Source organism: Ostrinia nubilalis, chromosome 6 (genome assembly GCF_963855985.1).
Source record: "Ostrinia nubilalis chromosome 6, ilOstNubi1.1, whole genome shotgun sequence".
NCBI lineage: Eukaryota > Metazoa > Arthropoda > Insecta > Lepidoptera > Crambidae > Ostrinia > Ostrinia nubilalis.
The window spans coordinates 16,968,931-16,991,208 of record NC_087093.1 but is presented as its reverse complement, the minus strand read 5'-3'; the positions used below and the strand labels follow the sequence as shown (position 1 = coordinate 16,991,208).

Sequence of the window (22,278 nt, the reverse complement as noted above, 5' to 3'; positions counted from 1 at the left end):
AACACCGAGTGCTCGGCCGAGAGCACTGTCTCGCCCGTTTGCTAGGTAGGTACGTGTGATAGGCATTAGGGTTACGGAGTGCCAGTGTGGTTTCGTTCCCCAGTCGACGAAGCACATGATGTCGTGTCCTGCGTGCCCAAACAACTGCTCACAGGAAGATTTAATGAAGGCTACTGACAACGCCATTCTTGTGGCGGAGTTTTGGGCTGACGCTGTGCAGGTTTGTTGTCGACACGACAAGAAGAAGGGTTACGGAGCCCAAAAAGGTGCCTAAAGATATGCTGCTGTCCGGCTGGAACCTTTTGAACGATAGGTAATGTTGTTTATTCCCGCTGTCCTCACCACTAGACTTGTGTACCAGTGGACATAACAGGAATTTAGTGGCAATGTAGATAAAAAACCAAGTGACATTTTTACAGTTTCGATCCAGGTAAACATTGTGGCTTCTTATTGGGGAAAGGTGAGGGGTGAATTTTAATTTTGTGGTATATAGGTCAATATAAATGAGTACGTATCACAGTTGTTGAGTTATATTCATTTAAATATATTTTATGTGTGAGCAATTCTTTTATGGCGACTATTAAAACCCTGGTTCTGATTAGCTACGCGTTTGACATAACTGAAATGTAACCAAACCTTTTTGGCGTTGATCTTATACGCCGTGAATCCGTCGGAAAATAATGTGTTCTCGGCGATGATGAGCGAGTCCGGCACGCACATAGCAATGGGCCGGAACATCGACTTCAGATTGTCAGGCAGTTCCGTACGCCCGGCATAGCTGAAGGGTAAACAAAGATAATCTCAGGGAAGTAGATCGCAATAGTTACGACCTATCAAAGACGATAAGGAGAATGAAGGAATATATCGCCAAATAATTATAATATCTTTTCCACCCCCTTAGGGGTTGAATATCGAAAAATCATTCCTTACTTGTCGTCTACGTCGCGACAACACCTGTGAAACATCTTTCTAGGAACCAAGGTTTAAGCTGGGCGTCAATAATCATAGATTTTAATATTTCGATAAATATAAACCAGCTAACCCAGGATTCATAGTGATGAAGATCCCAGAGTTCCCGTCCAGCTTGATCTCGCAGCCTTCGAAGACGAACCGCTTGAGGAACAGCGACAAAGCCAGCAGAAGCGCCAGGATCTACGCCACCACCGACAGCCTCTCGATATATTCTATTCTAATATTCCTGCGCGACTGAACAAAACAAACCAACTCACCCAGGATTCATAGTGATGAAGATCCCGCAGTTCCCGTCCAGCTTGATGTCGCAGCCCTCGAAGACGAACCGCTTGAGGAACAGCGACAAAGCCAGCAGAAGCACCAGGATCTACGCCACCACTGACAGCACTTCGATGTATTCTATTCTAATATTCCTGCGCGACTGACCAAAACAAACCAACTCACCCAGGATTCATAGTGATGAAGATCCCACAGTTCCCATCCAGCTTGATCTCGCAGCCTTCAAAGACGAATCGCTTGAGGAACAGCGACAAAGCCAGCAGAAGCGCCAGGATCTGTTGCCCCACCACCGACAGCCCTTCGATGCATCTATTCTAATATTTCTTCTTTTCTGGCTAAAACAAACCAACTCACCCAGGATTCATAGTGATGAAGATCCCACAGTTCCCGTCCAGCTTGATCTCGCAGCCTTCGAAGACGAAGCGCTTGAGGAACAGCGACAAAGCCAGCAGAAGCGCCAGGATCTGCTGAGCCACCACCGACAGCACCTCGATATTGATGCGATTGAACTCGTCGAAGCAGCCCCAGCACCCGCTTTGGGCGATGCCTGGGAGTTCAAGATATAACTGGAGGAGCGGAAATAGCAAACGAACAAGGCAGGGGAATCTCCCTAAAAACTACCCATTTCAAGGTCCGCAATCGGGGTAGTGGATAACAATAACTAGGTGGCTATAGAGGTAGGTCTACTGCTTGCCTTAAGCCTTCCTAGAAGCGCCAAAGAATAGATATCTCGCTTTTATAAAGTGGCTATTGTCAGCCATTATCTTGAGTAAAAGAACTACGATCCTGCCTGTTGCCGATGTATGCCTGTTACGTTTACACGCCTCATCAGTTTTTGAGAAAACGATCCAAATGTTAAGATTACAAAACGCGTCCTGTTCCACATAGCTTATGGATTGTTTAAAGCTACATATTACAACAAATTCTCCGGCGTTTACCCGTGGTCCCCCCAACATGTCCCCCTGGTGGGTCCACGGGTAATTTTTTTTACCCGTTGTCCCACCGTTCTGAACAGTGTTTGCCAGTGGGTCTACGGGTAATTTATTTTAACCATGGTCCCACCGCACTAAGTGGCAAACATTGCATGTCACCTATGTCTGGGATGAAATATCAAACGCCGAGAAGGATATGAGTGACTTTAACCCACATGTGTGATGTGAAGATAGTATAAAGATATTATAGTGCCGTACCTACCTATAATTATTTTCTATATTAATTATAGATTTTTTTATAATATTATAGATACCTAGGCTAGGTGACAAGCAATGTTTACCACTTAGTGCGGTGGGACCATGGTTAAAATAAATTACCCGTAGACCCACTGGCAAACACTGTTCAGAACGGTGGGACAACGGGTAAAAAAAATTACCCGTGGACCCACCAGGGGGACATGTTGGGGGGACCACGGGTAAACGCCGAAATTCTCACCAGAAAAGCACTTAGCCATGGACTTGTAGTCGAGGCCGTCTGAGCAGTTGGTGACCACCACCCATCTGGCCAGGGCCCTGCCGAGGTCCTTGGTGGTCTCCGTCTTGCCGGTGCCGGCGGGGCCCTGGGGGCTCCCGCCGCGGAATAAATGCAGAGCCGTCGTCAGGGTTATGTAGCATCTTGAGAGGAGGGGCTTAGTTAGTAAGCGTCCAGATCTACTGGATTTCTAAACTACTTCTAATAAGTCATACCTAATAGCCTGCTGTTAAGAAGAAAGAATGAAATTGGGGTAAATAAACACGTCACGCTAAGGTTGCTCTTGATATTTGGCAGAAAGTGTCTTAGATAAGGCCTCCGCGCGTTAGGCGACTGCGGCCAATGAAATAGGAATTTGGTAATAGTACGCGTACTTAATACGCACACTTACTTACGATACCACGAAATAGTTGGCCGCAGCGACCTGGCCACCCTTATCAGATGTAATATCTAACTGGATTTCGATCAGTGGAAAGGAATACGGCTTTACAAAGTCTCTACTCAAGTCCTAAATAGACAATATCAATACTTACACTTACGCATTTAAAAACGAATGAGGTCAAAGTTACCGATCAGTCAAAGGTGTGATGACAAGTCGTCCCGAGTTGCCGATGTACTCGTACGTGTATATCGAGTTGGTGTTGGTCTGCCTAATGTAGCAGTCTTCCCGCTCGCGGTCCCAGTAGAACTTCAGCTGGGAGAACCACTCGAATGCGCTCACGTGCATACACCCTAAGTGAGGAAGAGTTCACTAAGAAGTAATAATAGTGGACCCAAAATACCTCCCTGAGAAACGCCTTTAAGCAAGTAAATAAAACGTGATAAAATCTATCATCTCTCACTCTGAGAGGTCCCTGCTGAAAAACATCGTAGAACACAAATAGTCATACTGAACCAGAACCTTTTTGGTATACTTTGTTTTTGCTTACTTGTACCGTTTATATTATTGCGTGCGACAAAACAAATAATTTCAAATATAATCTTACCCATTTTGTACATTCTATCAACAGTATCCCTGGAATGAATTTCTATCACACAAAGAGCATTGACTTTAGCTCTAAGAATTTTAGGTATTTCTTTCCTTGACATCATTTGCAATGTGCTCAGAATTTGATTCTGCTTCTTGCGAAGCTTTTTCAGGGGTTTCTTCTCGCCCATAAGCTCGCAGCGGCAGAGAGTTCTTGTACAGTCAGATGTCCACTGAATCTGTGAGACAAGTATTTTGATGGAACCATGGTACTTAAAGGTACTTATTTAAGTACTAGTTGAGTTACAGTGAAAGGGCTGATGATGACCAACTTGTCATAACAATAAATCCATGGCTTGTACAACAACCAACAGCAAATAAGACTATACATTTTTGTTGCAATATCACTCCTATTACCACTATATGTATAAGACACCACAGTGTTTACGTTGATGTGCCGTCGTCTGTACAATTAGTGTACCTACATTGCCTGTGGTGGGAATGGAACGCACGACCCTTTGGCTGCCAGGCGAATTCTCCGTCCGACGGCTTAACGCTAGTCATTAGCATGAGCAGCAGGTAACAACAATCAATACCATTGTTGTTATTACATGCATAGTAAAAAAAACGCGGAAAAAATACTTTGGTATCGCGGGCTAAGTAAGCACAGCGCCATCTAGTTTTCATAAAAGAGATTAACTTTTACTTCCAAAAATGTCAAAGACGCGGCCTCGGACAATATTTAATTTTATGCATTCAGAAACACTTAATTCAAAGAGCTCTTAGAGCACTACCCATTAAATACGATGTTCATAACAATAATGCTCCAACCTTGCTGCACGTAATTCCTAGCTGCCCAGGCCAGTCATTGATCCATTGCTCTCTTTGATACCGACACTTCCTAAGAGCGGCGCGAGTTAGAATCAATTGCTGCAAATCCGAAAATAATATAAATGTAGAAAGGCTACATAATTATTAAATTTAAGCTGTGTATCTACTAGTAAATAGTTTCAGGCGTAACAGGCGACAAACAACATGCTCCGAAACGTCGTCAGATGGCGCGCAACGCAGCTTCATATTACCGCATAATGTATAGCATCAATAAAGATCATGTTGAGTGACACAAGTTGTGCATGAAATAATGACTAGTAGACACACAGCTTTCCATTATCAAGTCTAGTACTAACTCGCCATCTAATCTACTACCAGCTGGATTTTTTAAGTTTTCTTTTCTCAGCTCTACAACTTGTTTCATACATATTATTATTACTGACGGGATTGCTACCATGTACCTTAATTTTAAACTTTAGTTACTCTATGACCATGGCACTTGCCACAGTGGCGAAATATCAGAAACTCAAAATTAAGGTACATGGTAGCAATCCCGTCAGTAATAATAATTATTATGTTAAAGCCTGGTCCGTGAGCACGTAGAATCCCGTCCAATGACCCCAAGCTACCTATCCTTATCGCTCGCGCGTAATTATATTGCTGTCGCGACTGTGCGACGCGCGCCCGCAGTGAGTGTGCGAGCGCGACAGCAACATAATTACGTGCGAGCGACAAGGATGAGCAGCTTGGGGTCATTGGACGGGATTCTACGTGCTCACGGACCAGGCTTTAGTGACTACTAGATTCTCTGAGCTAACCTCTCTGAGCACCACCCTCATGAGGTGCTCCAGGCCTAGCAGCCACACTTCAGCCGGGCCATCCAGCACCAGGTTGTACTTCCACTCAATACACTCCCCGTCGTCAGACATCATGGCTTTCGCCACAGGGAGGCCTAAGGCATTCTGTAATGAGAGAGTTAGCTTATCCAAATTGTTACAATACAAAAATTAATAAATGTTCAGTGGCTTTTAAAACATATTATCCTAACAATGATTTTAATATTGAAATGGGTAATTTGCACTAGTACATTCAGACTGTTGCATAGAATGAAAACTGTCAAGAAATCTGTAGCAATACAAACATAACATAGAAATTATTAATTTATTCATCACAAGAATTACTTAATATCTAGAACTTAATTCAAAATTCACAGCTTAGTTAAAAAAATACAAATTAAACTTAAATGTAGTCACTTCTTACATAAAAATAAACTAAACAATTTTCAGTCCCAATAAATAAGTAGGTAAAGGACAATGACCAAAAATGTATGGAGTGTGGTCCAAATGTCCACCACTAACGAGACCTATCTAGTAAAATAGTCTACTAAATACTGATTCCTTATAACCAAACCGCAATCAAAAATATGCTGTCAGTAAAAAGTTATGACTAAATGAAAAGTCATGTTTTTTACCTTTTCATCCGAAAAATGTTCTTGATATCATTCTATCCATCGCACATTTTGGATTAATCTATGCATGTTATGTCATGTCGCTTAGTGTGCCGTGTTAGATTCTCGCTAAAAGAAAAAAAAATAAGCTCAGAAGAAAGACATCAATATTGGAATTATGGTCGGGTGGTCGCTGCTCCGCCCCTATTGGTTGTAGGGTGATGTTATATAACCTAAAACCATCCTTGATAAATGGGCTATCCATAACAGAAATAATTTTTCAAATCGGACTAGTAGTTCCTGAGATTAGCGCGTAAACTACTACAATTTTTCAAACGGTCATAACTTTTTACTGACAGCTTATTTTTTTTTCGTCCCATACTGAAAGTTAATCTCTATTTAATGGACTATAAGCCAATTTAGGTCTCATTAGTGGTGGACATTTGGACCACTTTTGGTCATTGTCCTTTTAATTATCATCATCATCGTCTTTTCTAAGCAACTTATTCAATCCCAATCGTTCTCTAATTGTCTCGGGCAGTGTAAGTATAATTTTCATGAGCGCTTTCTTCTCACGCTCCGAACGTCGAGTGCAAACCATGTGGAAATAGGTCCGGAGGAGGTCTTGAGCTTTGGCACTTGGGTGATACATTAGCAGGATGGTGAGACTCTGAAAAAGCATGAATAAAGACAATCATGATCAATTCTTGTCATTACAACTCATCCAACAAAATTTTACAAAAAATAAAGTTTTCAATATGAGATGATACAAGTTGGCAAAAATTACATTGAGTGTCAAAATTTTAGCTGTAATTTTTGCTAATAATTAGCAATTATATCTAGGTATAAATACTTACTCGGATATAGAGTGGCATATCATGCAAACGGGTATCCTGTTTCCAGATTGGTGCCCGTTTCAAGAAATACAGAAGTTTATTCCAGTCGTGCGTATAAATAGCATGATGCAGCGCCTTGTGGTACACATTTTTCAAAAACTTTTCTCTCAGAGAAGCTCTAACAGCCTGAGTGTGGTGTGTTTGCAATTTTAAAAGGTCCCTCTTACATAGGCTGTAGCGTAAAACTTTTTCATTTTCAACATAGTTTAATGCTTTTTCCTAAAACAAAAGTATTTACCATTAATACCAAGAAAACAAATTAAAAACACAACTTAACCATTTCTCACAACCTCAAAAATAAGCTTAGAACTGACCAAAAGGTTTTTAACTTACTATTGAGCTGATAGGTACAAACTGGCAATTAGCGATATCTTCCGGGTTCATTGCTTCTTTTTATAATTCATAAATACAATAAATTGAAAAACTTTACAAACAAACACACGTAAAAATGTGAACTTTTCGCGGAAATATATTTTTTTTGCGTGGTTCAGTGTTGCCAGTCGGGTCTAGTCAGAAATTACCAGAAACTACCAGAAACATAAAAAAAAGTAACCTTCATACGGGGGGGGGGGGGGGTGCGGAGCAATGATTGTGTAAGGTTGTTCATGGATGGAAAATGAATACAATTGATCATCTAAATTCGAAAAGTGACCAGTCGTATAAAAACGTTTCATGGATTTGCGTTTTATTATCGAGAAACATTCGCTAAAACTCATTTTTTTTAACAAATAATAAATCAAATTCAAGTTTAAATGCACTTTATGACATAATTTTTAAATTGTCACTATTAATATTTTTTACTGAATAACCTTTAAATAAACCTTTAAAGTTAATTCTACAATTTCTGAAAAGTCACCTAAAAGTAACCTTTTCATTAGTGTAACCTAAAAGTAACCACAGCAGTTCAAAAGTAACCTAAAAGGTTACAAAAGTAACCTTCTGGCAACACTGGCGTGGTTATTTATTCCCCAGCCTTGGAATTTGAGTTTGGTCTAATTTTACCAAAAATACTAGATGACAGTCACGCAATATTTTTTGGTTTTGACAGATGGCGCTCATGTCGTACTAATTTCTTAAAATAGCTCGCGCAACAAGAGTTGAGGCCATCAATATAATCAAAGAAACTACACATTGTGTACTTAACCAGTGGTTAATAACCACCACACATAAAATGAAAAGTCAATACATACTGACGATACGAGTGAAAATATTTTCTGGAACTTTATTTCTAAAGAAAATTTTGCTCAAAACGAAAAAAAAATTACTCGGGAGAAAGTAGTTACAAACGAAATGAACTAAAGCCCACATACCTTATCAATCCTAATTTTATTTACATTATCAAAAAGCTTTTTTAAATGAACTTGAATTAGTTGCGGCTTCTTAGAATTGCCTAGAATTTCTAGAAGGTCATCGTTAGAAATAAAGTAAAATCTCGGAAAAAGTTGTCTTTTGGTTTCAAGGTATTTTTCCAAAGCTCTTAATATTCCATCGAGATTATCGACCATTGTGTTCAATTTATTGTATACGTATGGAGCAGGTTTATACAGACAAGCTTCAATGGCATTTTTTCCAGCATACATACTGAAAATAAAAATTATCAGAACACCATTTTTAAAAATCCAATTTATTTCAGTTTAAAAAAACTTGTCTTACTTGCTAGTAATTTCTGTCCAATCATCGGTCAAAGCGTCAAATATTTTAACTTCATTAGGTAGCTGTTTCCGTATATCTTCGCCACTGAAGATGCTTTCAAGGTAGAGGTATCGTCGTTGTACTTGTAGTGAAATCTAAATTTTTATATTTAAATATTTAAAATGTATGCTGCATTAAACAAAAATACTTTAATCACGTTATAGTCACCTCAATGCATTCTGCAACATATCCTAAGGATTTCTCCCAATAGTCTACCTCTTTTATAAAAGGCTCGACATACTTAGTTGACTTCATGGATGATAGTTGTACTTGATGATCTTCGAGGAACTACGTGCATAAAACATAAATTGGGTTATTCATTGTCTTTTATTTCCTTAACTACTTTAATTTGTAAATTTACGCAAAAAAATACCTGCATAACGTCTTCTACGTTTTTAATCTTATACATATCGCCCCTGTGGTGTTGCATTTCGTAAGTAGTGTTACTCCAAACTTCCCTAATAGCTTTGAGACCATTCTCAATGTTCAATTCCATAGTAGCAGCATTTGATATTTCAGCAATATCTTCCGCATAGGCTTGGAAGTTAAGACGCATAATAAGCTCGAGCTTGAAATCTTCAGAATTTTGGTCAAATTCTCTGTGTAAAAGAGTTATGCAAATGATTCACCCGGTCAAAGTATCAAAAGATCGTATCAAGAGATGGGAAGGGTTGATGGATAATAAAAAAAAACAATTAGGTAAAGCACTCACACTCCCATTAAAGTTTTAATTCTATCCCAATGACGTTCTCTCATGCAAGGATTTTTTAAATCACCAATAAGTGGCAAAGTTCTTCTAAAGGCGTCCACCTTAACTCTGGTAGTGTCAATGATATCCCAGCCTTTATCCTTAAGCTGCCGTGAAAGCCGATTAAAGTTCCTAAAAAACAAACCTCGTTATGTAAATGTATGAAAATTTCAATACTGTAGTAATTTCCATTTCCCCAATTTTTTTATTTACCTAAACAAGAACATAACATTTTCCTCCATTTCATCTGTCTCCATTTCCCAGAAAGTTTGTGTTTTATATCTCTCCCAGGAATCCTCCCATTGGAATACCAAGCCCCAAACTTCTTCCAACTTCTCCAGCTCCTTTTCCATTTTCTGTAGATCCAGATTCACTGGAGTCCTACAAAGTTAGCAAATAGAATTAATTACAGAACGCTTCTAATGAACTTTGAGCATATTTTTTTTACCACTGCTTGAAATGTAGAATGAATACCTACCATGAAATCAGAAAGAGAGATAACACATAGAAGTGACAATGTGTATCTTATGGATTATATTGAACTCATAGAATATCTGGATGGACCTTATACGTACAAAAAACAACTGTGGAATACCTAGGTAAACCACATGAAACGTATAATAGGTAATACCACGGGTAATGAAGAAAAAAATCATAGTGTTATGAAAGGACATCATCCATTTTGGTCCAAAATCAAAAGTGCCGGCCAAAAAATAAAAGTGCTGTATTCTGATAGAATACGACCGCCTTAGCATTTATTACTATGGCACCAAAGCTGTAGCACCACTGTGCATCGTAGTATTTGAGTTCTAAAAATATATGAAACGACTGACTTTGATCTCAAATACTACGACGCACAGTGGTGCTACAGCTTTGGTGTCATAGTAACAAATGCTAATGCGGACGTATTCTGTCAGAATACAGCACTTTTTTTTTATTGGCCAACATTTTTGATTTTGAACAAAAAATGTATGAATCGTTGATGAATTTTAGATCTCAAATACTCGACGCACAGTGGTGCTACAGCTTTGGTGCCATAATTATAATTGCTAAGGCGGACGTATTCTGTCAGAATACAGCACTTTTTTTATTGGCCGACACTTTTGATTTTGAACAAAAAATGTATGAATCGTCGATGAATTTTAGATCTCAAATACTCGACGCATAGTGGTGCTACAGCTTTGGTGCCATAGTAACAAATGCTAAGGCGGACGTATTCTGTCAGAATACAGCACTTTTTGTTTATTGGCCGACACTTTTGATTTCGAACAAAAAATGTATGAATAGTCGATGACTTTTAGATCTCAAATACTCGACGCACAGTGGAGCTACGGCTTTGGTGCCATAGTAACAAATGCTAAGGCAGACGTATTCTGTCTGAATACAGCACTTTTTTTTGTAGGCCGGCACTTTTGGTTTTGGACCAATAATATATGAAACGTGGATGATGTCCTTTAAATGATAGAAGCAACTATGAATCAAATTATTAAGAACAACAATAATAATCATGAAATTTGAAAAAATAAAATTACGTTAAGTTAAAAACAGCTAGTCCATCGCGAATTTGTTGTTCTTGTGCTCGCAGTGCATTCAACTGTTCTCTAAATGCTTTCAGTTGTGCCACAGCATCCTTGCCACTGACATCAGAGCTACAAGGTGCTGATTTATAGAAATCTTCACAAAAATCTTTTGCAGCTTCTTTGAACACCTAATTGATGAAAGTTTTTTAGGATCAGGTTTCAGAAGTAATTAAAAAATAATTAGTTGACTTGCTACACTACATACCTCAGCTTGCTCTAATAGTTCAGCTTTAAACTTATCTTTATTCATTTCCAGAGCTTTCTTAGCTTCTTCCAAAAGCACCAAATATTCAGACCAGATTACTGGAATATTTTCATGCCTTTCTTTCATATCTGAACTTAATTCCACTTCAAACTTAGCTAAAGTCATCATCTTATCGGTAATAGGAGGAAAAGTTTGTTCAAATCTACTGATGTCAGACATTAGTCGCTCATAAGTAGCCATTGCAGATGAAAGTTCCTTCAAGTCAGCCGGCATCTATTAAAAAAATACAATGCCGATTTAATTTTCAGCATCGAATCTACTAATAAACTATTAACCATTCCGTACACAAACTATCTAGATAGATAGATAGATAGAAGTAGATACCTTCATTGCATCTTCACTGCTTTTTTCAACGTATGCATAAACAACATCAATGTCTGATTCAGTGATTTTGCGTAAGAGTTCTCCAAGCTTCGTCTGCCACACCAAACAGTGAGCTATTATCGACTTTTTTAGCTCACTTGAATTAAGTGTAATGAAATGAATCTGCAATTTAAATATTAACGTTAGTTTGCACTTTGCACGCTATTTAGTCTTGTTTGTGATTGGTCCCAAAAAACAAAACATCCCTCTTACCTGATTCACAGTTTCTTGTATCTGCACTGTATTAGCTAAATCACTATAATTTATTATTAAGGCATCAAATTCAGCAGCAGTATGCCCTTCTTCGCGGTACTTTATCATGTACTCATCTTTATCTACTTTCCAAATATGAGAGTATGGATCCCACATACGAATATGTTCATGAACCAGATTAATATTATAATCGATCTCTGTAAATTTAATAAACATTTCATGATCATTATGATTGTCACTGTTAATTACAGAACTTGCTAGTAGCGCCATCTGGTTAGTTTAACTACGTACGATAACTCTTATCATTTAAATGCTCCACCAGTTAGTGCCACCGTCAAAGCCACTACTGATCCGAGTGACAATACTTTAGCTATTGCCAGTGACTGGCGATAGAAAGTTTTAAATTAATTACAAACATGCTCACCAGCATCAATTAATGATTGCAGCTTATTGCAATCGGGCTCAGTTTGTATAACTTCCATAAATCTTTTCAATCCTCCAGCTGGTAGTGCGAATTTTTCAAATAATCTTGGGATTGTACTCATGATGTGTACAATTTCTTCCAAAAGAGTCGTAAAAGTATCATAGATCTCATTTTTATTTGGAAGATAAACTATCTCTTTTCCAACTAAATACAAATTCATTTTTATTAGAGGTGATGGCGCCATTGTACCTAAAACAAGTATCAAAATTATTGCTGATCACACCGTATTAATGAAGTAAAATAAGAAGGTAGATATTTACCATCGCCGTGTACACATTTGTACATATTTTGCATAGTGGCCTTTATAGCTAATCTCAAAGCATCTTCTAGCAAGCGGTCAAATCGTCGAACATATTTTATCCAGTGTTCTGCCATCTAAAAAGAATTGAAAATAGAGTTTTATTTTACAACAGTACTAAGTATCTTAGTAGGCCAGTAAATATTTTTCCATGTATTACCTATTCCTTATCTTTGAAATTAATACTCACCTGTGATATAAACGATTCAAAGCCTTCATACACTATAACAAGATAGGTAATGATTTCTTTGTACATTTCCAAGATTTTTTCAGTAGCTACTGCTTCCATAACACGTATTTTGTCCCTTAGAACCGATATCTCAAAGACATTGTAAATATCAAACTCTGCTAATGGTGTGTCACAGATTTTTTCCATGATTTTAACTAAATTAACGTTGCAATTCTTGTATGTCGTCAAAAAATCTTGTAACTGTAAAAAAATAATTGTTTTTTTTATTGGCAAATGTTTATAATTTTTAGCTTCACATAAACTACAGGTAATAGTAAAAAACTTACTTCTCCTATTTGTGTGACACAATCAGCAATGTAAGCATCAGACATTGTTGAAGTCCATGTTAACTTTGTTATTCCTGGTTGCACTTTTTTCTCACATGCCTAGAAATATTTTATTAAATTCATTTTAATTAATACATTAAGATTTTAATATTTTTTTAAAATATTAAAATCATTTTATAAAAAATATTTATAGCCTGACCAGGAACATAAAAACCCTGGCATAGAGGCGCGTCAATTGCATTTGATAGTGCAACACTGAGTACAGTCGTACCTGTGTTAAATTAATAGGCTAACTTTATGTATCAGGATTCAGAATTACGGGCTAATTTGATATTTTCATAAATTAACGAAAAAATATTATTATAGGTAACCTGGTTTAAATAAATTAAATGAAACCATCAATCGAGCTAGTAGGATTTATTTTATTATTCATCAATAATAAAATTCAGAACTTGAATATTCAACTGCAATTCTGCTAAGAACGCTTCAAACTCGGTACTTCTTTCCCAATTCCATAAAATTCAACACTTAAAAAGTGACAAAAAACTTTAAAATAGGTAGTTGAAACAAACCACAGCTAATTTTCATAGTTGACTGTACTATACGATAAACATGTCAGTCAATTTGACAACCTTTGTCGGAAACATTATTCAATGAAAATATTGTCCGAACCCTTAGGCCCAGTTTTTTGATTCATAGTTAAAATAACTAATTGTTAAATTTTGCTACTAATGGTTAAATATTAACAAACTGTAAACTAATGGTTAAAAAATGTACTAAAAGTCAGACTAACCATTGTTTGAAAAACATTTTTTTCTGATATTTAACCACTTGTCACTTGACATCTGTCAAATTTAACTATTGGTTATTTTAACTACGAATCAAAAAACTGGGCCTTAGTATTTCTCTTCGACAAATACTTTAACACATTGTGAACCACTTTTCTTTCACGACTATAAAAAGATTTTAGCAATTTATTCACAAAATCAATTGCGCACATTTAAAATAAAGTTTGTTTACACTATGACAGCAATAAACTGACATGCAAGGTGACATTATAATGAAGTTTTCAGTTACTGTTGCCATTAAAAGAAATTAGTACCATTAGTTTTCCGCAACATGGCGAGGGTTTTTATGTTCCTGGTCAGGCTATACACAAAACATTATAACGCTGAAAATATCAAGTGATAATATTATAAATAACTTGATTAATTTACATTACTCCCCTCCAAAAAAAAGGTAAAGAAAAAAACTTTAGCAACAATCTGTCACTGTCAGTGTCAAAAGTGCAACGATTGACGATTCGATATCTCACTAAAGAATTGGCCGTAAGGATACTATCCGAAGCCGTTAAATCTGTTTAAAAAAAAAAAAAAAAAGATTGACGATTCGAAAAGCACGAAAGTTTCAAACCAAACACAACAACATAGCCTTTTTATATTAATTTGATGCATATTATTTTAATTTCAATCTGAATGAGGACACAAAAATGAATTTGGGCGACCCTGAACTGGAACTGATTGACCCAACGCCGAATGTCCACACTTTGTTCATACACTTCGACAAAGTGTTCTTCTGGGCGAAACTGGCCAGCAGGGCTGTTGTTCGATGGAGCAAGCGGATGTATTCTTGTGCTGGGATATGCTCGTGAGTTGTAAATTTATTTCTAGTGCAATTAAATCATATACATTCTGACCCATAAGTTGAAAAGTTGCTGTAGATGGTGGTATGCTCCAGCTCAATGATAGGTATCATTTGTGTTTGATCACTCGTTATAATTTGTGTTCCTACTACCCTCTGACCGACCAGTGCTAATCATCGTTTTTATGTTTATAACATGATGACTTACTACATTTCAAAGATCATCACTGTTATGCTATCAATAACTGTTCTGTTCTACACTTTCAGATACGAAGGCAGAGGTGGGCTCTGCGACATAGCTTTAAGCGAACCACTGCTCAAGCTACGTCCTCGTAAAGACCTGATCGAGACCCTTCTCCACGAGATGATCCACGCATACCTGTTCATCACGAACAGAGACAGAGAAAGGGACGGCCATGGTCCAAACTTTCAAGCTCACATGCACCGAATAAACAAATCTGCTGGTTTGAATATCAGCATCTACCATGACTTTCATGATGAAGTAAGTGATCCCATTTGATTTATCTAATATGCACTGCATTTGTTTGATTTAAAACTTGTTTGCACTTTTAATGCTGTATGTTATGCATCCATACTATTTTACTGTGTTGACTGTAATGTTATCCAAGAGGTCAATGTAGCACATTTCTCTTGCACTTCATAATCAAATTGTATTTTTTCCACTAACCCACTTTTGTTGTCTTGCACATTATTTGTTGCTTGAGTTTTGTTTTGTTTTTTATGTTGTGAGTGTTTTCTAACAAGTCTTGTGGGCAATTCATACTAATTTTTGGGGTCATTAACAGCAACTTTTACATCATTATACTGCATGTAGAAAATACTGGTATGTATCTTTTATTTATTTCCATTATTTTGTTTTCCACTAATACTTTTTGCATTTCACTTTAACATTTAAAGTCTTAGGCTGAGTTGCATCACCTAACTTTGACTGTAACTTTAACGATAACCGGTGTTTTTTGTATGGAGTTTGACAGATTTTTGATGTTTGTCAAAGTTAAAGTATGATGGTGCACCCAGCCTTAATGGAATTCCAAAATTGTTACTAATTGAAGATTTATAATTTTTTCAGGTGAAGTTGTATTTAACTCATTGGTGGAGATGTAATGGTCCCTGTCAAACTAGAAGACCATATTTTGGTGTTGTTCGTCGATCACAGAACAGAGCGCCAGGACCCAATGATTGCTGGTTTGCATCCCATCAGAAAACCTGTGGAGGCACATTCATGAAAATTAAAGAACCTGAAAAGAAAACCAAAAAGACTGCTGCTGAAAAGAAAGCGAATAATATGGGTGATATTACGAAGTACATGAATAATAACAACAGTCAAACAGTTAACAATAATAATATACCAGGTGATGTAAGGAGACCTCTGACACCTTTAGTAAAAAATGTTCCCAATACTCTAACTGTGAAAACAAAATCTAATGGAGGAAAAACACTAGTAGTAACTCAAAAAAGCATTCCAAACAGTCCAGTTTCAAAGCCACCTCTATCAAAACCACCACTTGTATTCGTTGGTAAGGGTCAAACTGTTGATGGTGGCAGGAAAAGAACTAGCTCAGGAAATGTAGCAGAGGCCGTTAGGAACATTTGGGCTAACAAGCAGTTGCCCACATTACCAAATAGTCCAAAAGATAAAATTCTTGCAAGTAGCAAAATTGCTGCCAATAATGTTCAAATTCAGAATCTCGAGACTAAGAGACCAAATAAACATAAAGCGGATGCAATTCAGACTGGGTCTCCCCCTGCAAAGGTGAAGAAGATTGACGATTACTTCAAAAATGCTGCCACATCAATCTTGAAAGATGTTTATGGACAAGATTTTAAATTAACAGAGACTGATAATAAAATAGTTGCCAAGAAACTGAATTTAGTAGACTGTCCAATTTGCAACACCAAAGTAGATAGCAATGAAATCAATAGGCACATAGATGAATGCTTAAACAGAGATGTTATAGAAAAGTTAAGTAAGGATAATATAGAAGTCATTGATACTCCAGGCTCTTCAAGTTCTAATGGACCAATAAATAAAAACCTCAAGGATATTGTTGGAGTGTTGCCACCAATTCCGCCCTTTAAAATGTTCAAAGAAGAAAATGGTGATATTAAACCTGAAATAACTGCAACTGTTGATTTAACAAACATTTACAATGTGAACAGCACACCAAACGCACGAATATCTCCTGTAGCCAATACATCAGTCAACAGTTTCGATCAGAATGATGTCAACAGAGTTAAAGCTGTTGTTAAAAAAATGAACTACGATAAACACGTTAGGAAGTCGGATAATTTTGTAGTCGTAAAAGAGGAACCAAAAAACGTTGATTGTGGTTTCCTGCCTTCTTTCTTGGATGACATTGGATGTGCCATTAAAGTTCCTGCTGTTAAAATAGAGCCTGGATGTAGTAAAGATATAGTTTCTGCATTGACTGAACAGAAGTGTCCTTGCTGTGGTAAGGTGATAAATAAACCAGTGGCAGAACACTTGGACGAATGCCTAGCTTTCTTTAGTGATAACAGTACTGTACCTGAACCAGGAGCTTCGACTAGTTTCGCTAATAACACAATAGTGATTGATGATGATGAAGATGACATGTTTGATGAGACTCAGACCTTTAATGCCACAGGAACAAAAACACCGTGTCCATGTTGCTTAGAAATGATTGAATCGGCCGATATGAATAGTCATTTGGACAGTTGTTTAAGTTGAGCGGAAGGCTAAAGATATAATTTTTGCTACTACCTAGTACTCTTTTCAATATGTCTTCTTTCCTTCTTTCTATCTTTTTAATTAGCGATAATAATTTGTATCTTACTATTGTTTATTAGGATTGATTATGACTGATTATGATAATTTTAATTATAATATTAGTTTAATTTTGATGGTTAATTATGTTATGATTCTGCATTGTGATATTAGAATAAAAATGAGAATATTTTTAATATGTTTCTTCAAGCTTTTATTTTACCTGTCCTGGTCTCTAGATGTAACTATAACAGCTAATCATTTGATGGAATACCTTCATACTTATTAAAATCAGATGCCAATTTATTTTGTCTCATAAGTAAATAAGAACTTACCGTTGTCAGAGGCTTGAATAACAACCGCTCTTCGTCTGAAAGCGAGTCCAGAATCTTGTTGTATCCTTTAACAACAGCTAATACGCTTTCATACACATAAAGCACAGTCTTCATTTTTGCGTAAACCTATTTCAAAGATAATCATAATGGTGAATTTTTAAAACTAATTCTACTAAATCTTTATCAAAGAGTTATTTAATCAGCATGAAATTATTTACCGCGTAGGCATGCATAGGAATATCAAGTCCTAGATTTTCCCAATGAGCTGCTTCCTTTCCTAGTTCTAGTATGTTCCTAAAATTATCATAATATGAATTAGTGTCAACATCATCATTTTTGACAAAAGCATTGCATGCATACAATATTTTCTTCGATTTTCCTTACACATCAATGTTGCATTCCATTAACCCTGGGTTCTCGACGCTTTTTCTCATCAGTGTTCTATTGAGTCCTGCTCCACATTTTTCGTCCAAATTATGCTGATTGTAAAAAGAAATAAAATGTTAGTAGTCTGCCAAATAAATAAGTAAATACCAATCAGTGACACTGGTCCTGGAAAGTGTATTTACCGTCCAAGAAATCCACAGTTCTCTTATAGCGACGTCTATAGCTCCCATAAGTCTGTTGACGTGCATAATCACATCCTCAGAATTGCTGCACGGCAGCAACCATACTGATGCATCAGTCATTATCTAGAGAGAATATAATTAGAAATTAGGGGCGAACTTTACTCTTTTACAAGATAAAATCAAAACTGTAACGGAAAGTGACTTTGCTATTTGAAGTAGCAGGGATAGTTTCTTCACTCCAAAAGTAACATTTGATTCAAAAGCAGAATGAATCATGAAATCTTACCTTCTTCAAATACACCAGCCTGTTCTTCCTCATTCGTAGTACTACGGCTCTTCCCGAAAAGGAAGGCAGATCAGCTGGGTGCTGACTGCGTGTGGACACCATGTCCTTTTTGGCCTCTTGTACTTCGTCACTGAACATTGCCCAGACCTAAAACAAAGTGTGTTTGGATTTTGTATTTCAATCAACCTGAACTTGGGTATCGTCGTAAAGTATCTCAAATTAGCAAAGAGGTTTATTGTAGTAGGTTACTGCAACAGACCTCAGCAGTCTTTCGTTTGAAAATGCGCTTCAAGTTCTTTCTCTTGGAGTAGTTGCTTAAGGAGTATAAAGCAATGACGGCTTCTTCCACGTGATTTACTCCTTCAAAGACCGATTCCACAAGGTTCTCTATTATTGTCTGTAAAAGTTAAATTTCAGGCATGTATTCAATGTGGTTATGTGTTTCTATTTCTTTTTTATCCTTTGTACTTAAGATTTACCTCAATATCCTTTACAACGGTTCTGAACTGCAACACGTCGTCATACCACGAAGGTGCCTGGACATCCAGAATCGTGGAGGCCACGCTCTTGACGTTTTCCAAAGCGTCATAGAACATGTGCTCAATCTGGTCGCACTTTGCTTCAAATTGGTCACCGCGAGCACCCCCAAACATCGGCTTGTTTATGTTCTCCAGCTCATCAATGCTGCAAGAATGAAAATTTCGGTATGAAAGCGTCTTTTGAGAAACAAATAAATATATTAGGACAACTTGCGCAAACTCACCGCCCAAATATGATCATGCAATTACATACATCCAGCATATCGAAACATCGCTGCACAAACGAATCAATGTAATTGAAGATCGACCCAGTATCTAATTCCCAACTGCCCGGATTAATATCGTTGTGAGCTTCAGCCATGACGTCATAGATCTCTCGATATTTCTTGCAGCAATCGATACATTTACTGAACTCTCCCAATGCTTTCTTCGTCTCGCCATCGAAAAGCTCATCCAGCTTTATGTATGTTCTGCAGAGGATAATGATCTGGTTGCTCAACGCCTTGAAAAGATTTGTGATGCGGGCTTCAGAATTATAGTAAGGTGATTCCATCCATATAAATCTAAACAGATTGATAATTTGTGGAATATGTTTAGCAATTTCATCAGGATCTACCACGCATTCCAGAATAGCACAAGGTTGCTTTATCACTTGAAGGAATTCAATGTTGGAAGTGGCTTCGTTGACCTTTTGAATTATTTCATCGCATAGAGATTGAAACTGGTGGATAAAAGTTGAATGTGTGGTGACAAGAATTTTCGTTATGTGCCTTACAGCCGGGTTCTTCAGTTGATGACGCAATGCGCTCAAGTTTTCATCTGTAAACGTAGTTAATATTAGAACACGCCATGGAAACCGCTATTAATAAAGTATTAATAGGTAATAACTGACGTCTGTAAATCCAAAAGTCATATTCATCGCTGGGACACAGCAATTCGTCCTGTGAAGCGACGAACGCTTGGTCTTCCAGACAGGATTTAATCTGGTGTGTCCAGTAGACCACTACACCTTCTAATCTCTTCACCAGCTCACGGTCAGCACTGGCCTTTTCGAATGTCAGCTGCTGCCCTTCTCGCGGTATGTAGAGGACAGTCAAACCCAACATTTTGTAATACATGTCGGTTAGTTTAGCGAGGAATGTGTGAATATGGGAGCAAAATTCACTTTTCACACCTGAAATTTTGATCATGATGGTTAAGACTTTATGGTTAGATTATGCAATTTCATTGGTTGATGATTGATAGTTACTTACTGTCTGGCCAAGAAGTGATAGCAAAAAAGTAAGGAGCATAAACGAACTCCAATATCTGTATAATGTTGGATTCAACAGAATCCACGAATGTGCCGAAAATAATATCGTCGTGGAACGATTCTATCTTGAAGATGAAGTCGGGTGCCCTGATGAAGTATGTCAAGTCAAAGACTGGGGTGAGAGGGATGTCGCTGGTGGCTTTGAGTTTGTCGCCTCTGAAGTATACTGAGAGGATGAGGGCTCGCGGCTCCATCAGCCAGTCCTCTATGCCTTGCTTGGCCTCATCGTTCCAGTCCTCGTCGCGGAGATCGTAGAGAGTGGTCATCCTCATGATGAAGCCGACCAGCTTCTCTAGCTCTTCGGGAGAATATGTGGGTTTGACAGGGGTCTCTGCGAGCTCCCGCTCGAGTTGGGCTAGGCGTTCCCGTTCTGTGGGGAAATAGTAATAAATAAATAAATTAGTTGAGGAGTTAACGTTGTTCGCTAATGCTTGTTTAAGGCGGGAAGAAGTTGATTACTTCGAACAACTTCTACTTTCTATTGATATTAGTCTACAGTGTTTAAACGTCAGAAATTACCTCGTTCTTCCTCTGAATCATGACTCAGGTCATCGCTCCAAGCGACTTTGGCCCTCTTTTTTGCACCGCCTTCCGCCATTTTGGCGGCACTAACAACTAACACGCACTTAACACTGAATTAATGCTTAGTTAACTTCTATGACAAAGTTATTTAAATTAAAATATTTCAACAAATAACAGCCAATGTTTTCCTATCAAAGGAAAACAAAAGACTGACGGGACATTTGTTTTTGACACACTTTACTTTTTTAAATACAATTCACAAAAGAGTTTCTTTAAAATAACAAAAATATTTTGTAAAATCAGCCACAAGTAAATTAAATATCTGTGTTAAAGCAGGTGTTTTTTTTTTGTACTGACGACTGTTTTGTTAAATCTTGATTTAACGTCGCATAGCAACCACAACTTTGGGAATAGTTTGGAAATCTAAAACTTGCATTGGGAACTTTTTCAAGACAATTTAAAAAATAGATACCCGCGTCGTTCTGACAATGTCGACTTGACTTTGTCATTCGTGTTTTGATTACGTTTTCCAGTGAGGTTATTGTAATGTAAGGTAAGTTGTGTTTTATTAATTATATTTAATTAATTTATTTGAGAGTCTTCACCGCCTTTCTCCATTTTATTTTAATTTCTTCGAGTTGCCTGGAAGAGATTGCTTCCTAGCGATACTAAACATTGTGTTCACCTTCCAACTTGTTGTTTCCACTGATTGAAAGTTTTGGGTGCTGTACACAGCCTACACAGGTGTACAATATAGACCATTCATTCTATTTTCGGTCTGCCTAACCAGGTAGTTCGTGTATGAACTACGCAAGTTGCGTTTGCGGTTTCGAATCCCGCTGGGGGTAGGACACAGATTTCCAAATCTGTGGGGTAGGATCTTTTACCTTCCTTTTTTCTTCATTGAGTTGTCTACAAGTTCCTCTACCTACCCTCATTGTTTATGAAGACGCTTGATACGCTTTCGTCGATTTCTATCCTTGTGCAGGAAGGCAGCTAGCATGCCCTCAAAGGATGTCGGTCCATGGCGTGGGGCGTGTTCGCGTTCAGTAAGGATGGCAGGCAGCAATTGGCAGCGGTGCTGCGCGGGCTGCTGATCGCACAGCTCGTGGTCTCGCTGTGCATGGTCATCTTCTGCTACAACACGTCGCTGAGGGTCATGCTGCTGCTCAAACACGTGCACAAGGTAACGACCGTGACCCCTTGGTAACGAGAAGTCAGTAAGGATGACAGCCAGCAACTGGCGGCGGTGCTGCGCGGGCTGCTGATCGCACAGCTCGTGGTCTCGCTGT

The 22,278-nt window shown here is 37.8% G+C and overlaps 2 protein-coding genes and 1 long non-coding RNA gene across 3 annotated transcripts in view; 1 reads left to right on the top strand and 2 right to left on the bottom strand.

Moving 5' to 3' along the window:
* The window catches only part of LOC135072848 (dynein axonemal heavy chain 2), a 94,332-nt gene extending 73,163 nt beyond the window's left edge, over positions 1-21,169 (bottom strand). The window contains 32 exon segments of the mRNA XM_063966889.1: positions 637-778; positions 1,606-1,798; positions 2,680-2,858; positions 3,285-3,447; positions 3,702-3,921; positions 4,514-4,612; positions 5,332-5,475; positions 8,167-8,437; positions 8,510-8,643; positions 8,717-8,836; positions 8,922-9,147; positions 9,261-9,428; positions 9,510-9,677; positions 10,829-11,004; positions 11,082-11,354; positions 11,466-11,627; positions 11,718-11,914; positions 12,142-12,390; positions 12,462-12,576; positions 12,690-12,929; positions 13,016-13,114; positions 17,759-17,884; positions 17,977-18,052; positions 18,143-18,237; positions 18,328-18,450; positions 18,614-18,760; positions 18,873-19,010; positions 19,093-19,297; positions 19,377-19,971; positions 20,045-20,326; positions 20,406-20,834; positions 20,984-21,169. Coding sequence (XP_063822959.1) covers positions 637-778; positions 1,606-1,798; positions 2,680-2,858; positions 3,285-3,447; positions 3,702-3,921; positions 4,514-4,612; positions 5,332-5,475; positions 8,167-8,437; positions 8,510-8,643; positions 8,717-8,836; positions 8,922-9,147; positions 9,261-9,428; positions 9,510-9,677; positions 10,829-11,004; positions 11,082-11,354; positions 11,466-11,627; positions 11,718-11,914; positions 12,142-12,390; positions 12,462-12,576; positions 12,690-12,929; positions 13,016-13,114; positions 17,759-17,884; positions 17,977-18,052; positions 18,143-18,237; positions 18,328-18,450; positions 18,614-18,760; positions 18,873-19,010; positions 19,093-19,297; positions 19,377-19,971; positions 20,045-20,326; positions 20,406-20,834; positions 20,984-21,062 — 6,033 coding nt within the window. The 5' untranslated portion in view covers positions 21,063-21,169.
* LOC135072723 (uncharacterized) lies at positions 6,434-7,336 on the bottom strand. Its single transcript, XR_010257486.1, has 3 exons — positions 7,190-7,336; positions 6,818-7,075; positions 6,434-6,630 (listed from the first exon to the last, which is right to left on the bottom strand). It is a non-coding gene; the product is annotated as an uncharacterized LOC135072723 (long non-coding RNA).
* Positions 14,398-17,578, top strand: LOC135072721 (DNA-dependent metalloprotease dvc-1). The gene is made up of 3 exons (XM_063966747.1): positions 14,398-14,662; positions 14,924-15,158; positions 15,747-17,578. The coding sequence occupies exons 1-3, from the start codon at positions 14,505-14,507 to the stop codon at positions 17,385-17,387; spliced, it is 2,034 nt and encodes a 677-aa protein (XP_063822817.1). The 5' UTR covers positions 14,398-14,504; the 3' UTR covers positions 17,388-17,578.
* Positions 21,170-22,278: the final 1,109 nt, after the last annotated feature.

Coding starts and splice junctions, on each gene's coding strand:
- LOC135072721 (XM_063966747.1), top strand. CDS start 14,505: ATGAATTTGGGCGACCCTGAACTGGAACTGATTGACCCAACGCCGAAT. Junction 14,663..14,923: donor TCTTGTGCTGGGATATGCTC/GTGAGTTGTAAA, acceptor CTACACTTTCAG/ATACGAAGGCAGAGGTGGGC. Junction 15,159..15,746: donor ACCATGACTTTCATGATGAA/GTAAGTGATCCC, acceptor TAATTTTTTCAG/GTGAAGTTGTATTTAACTCA.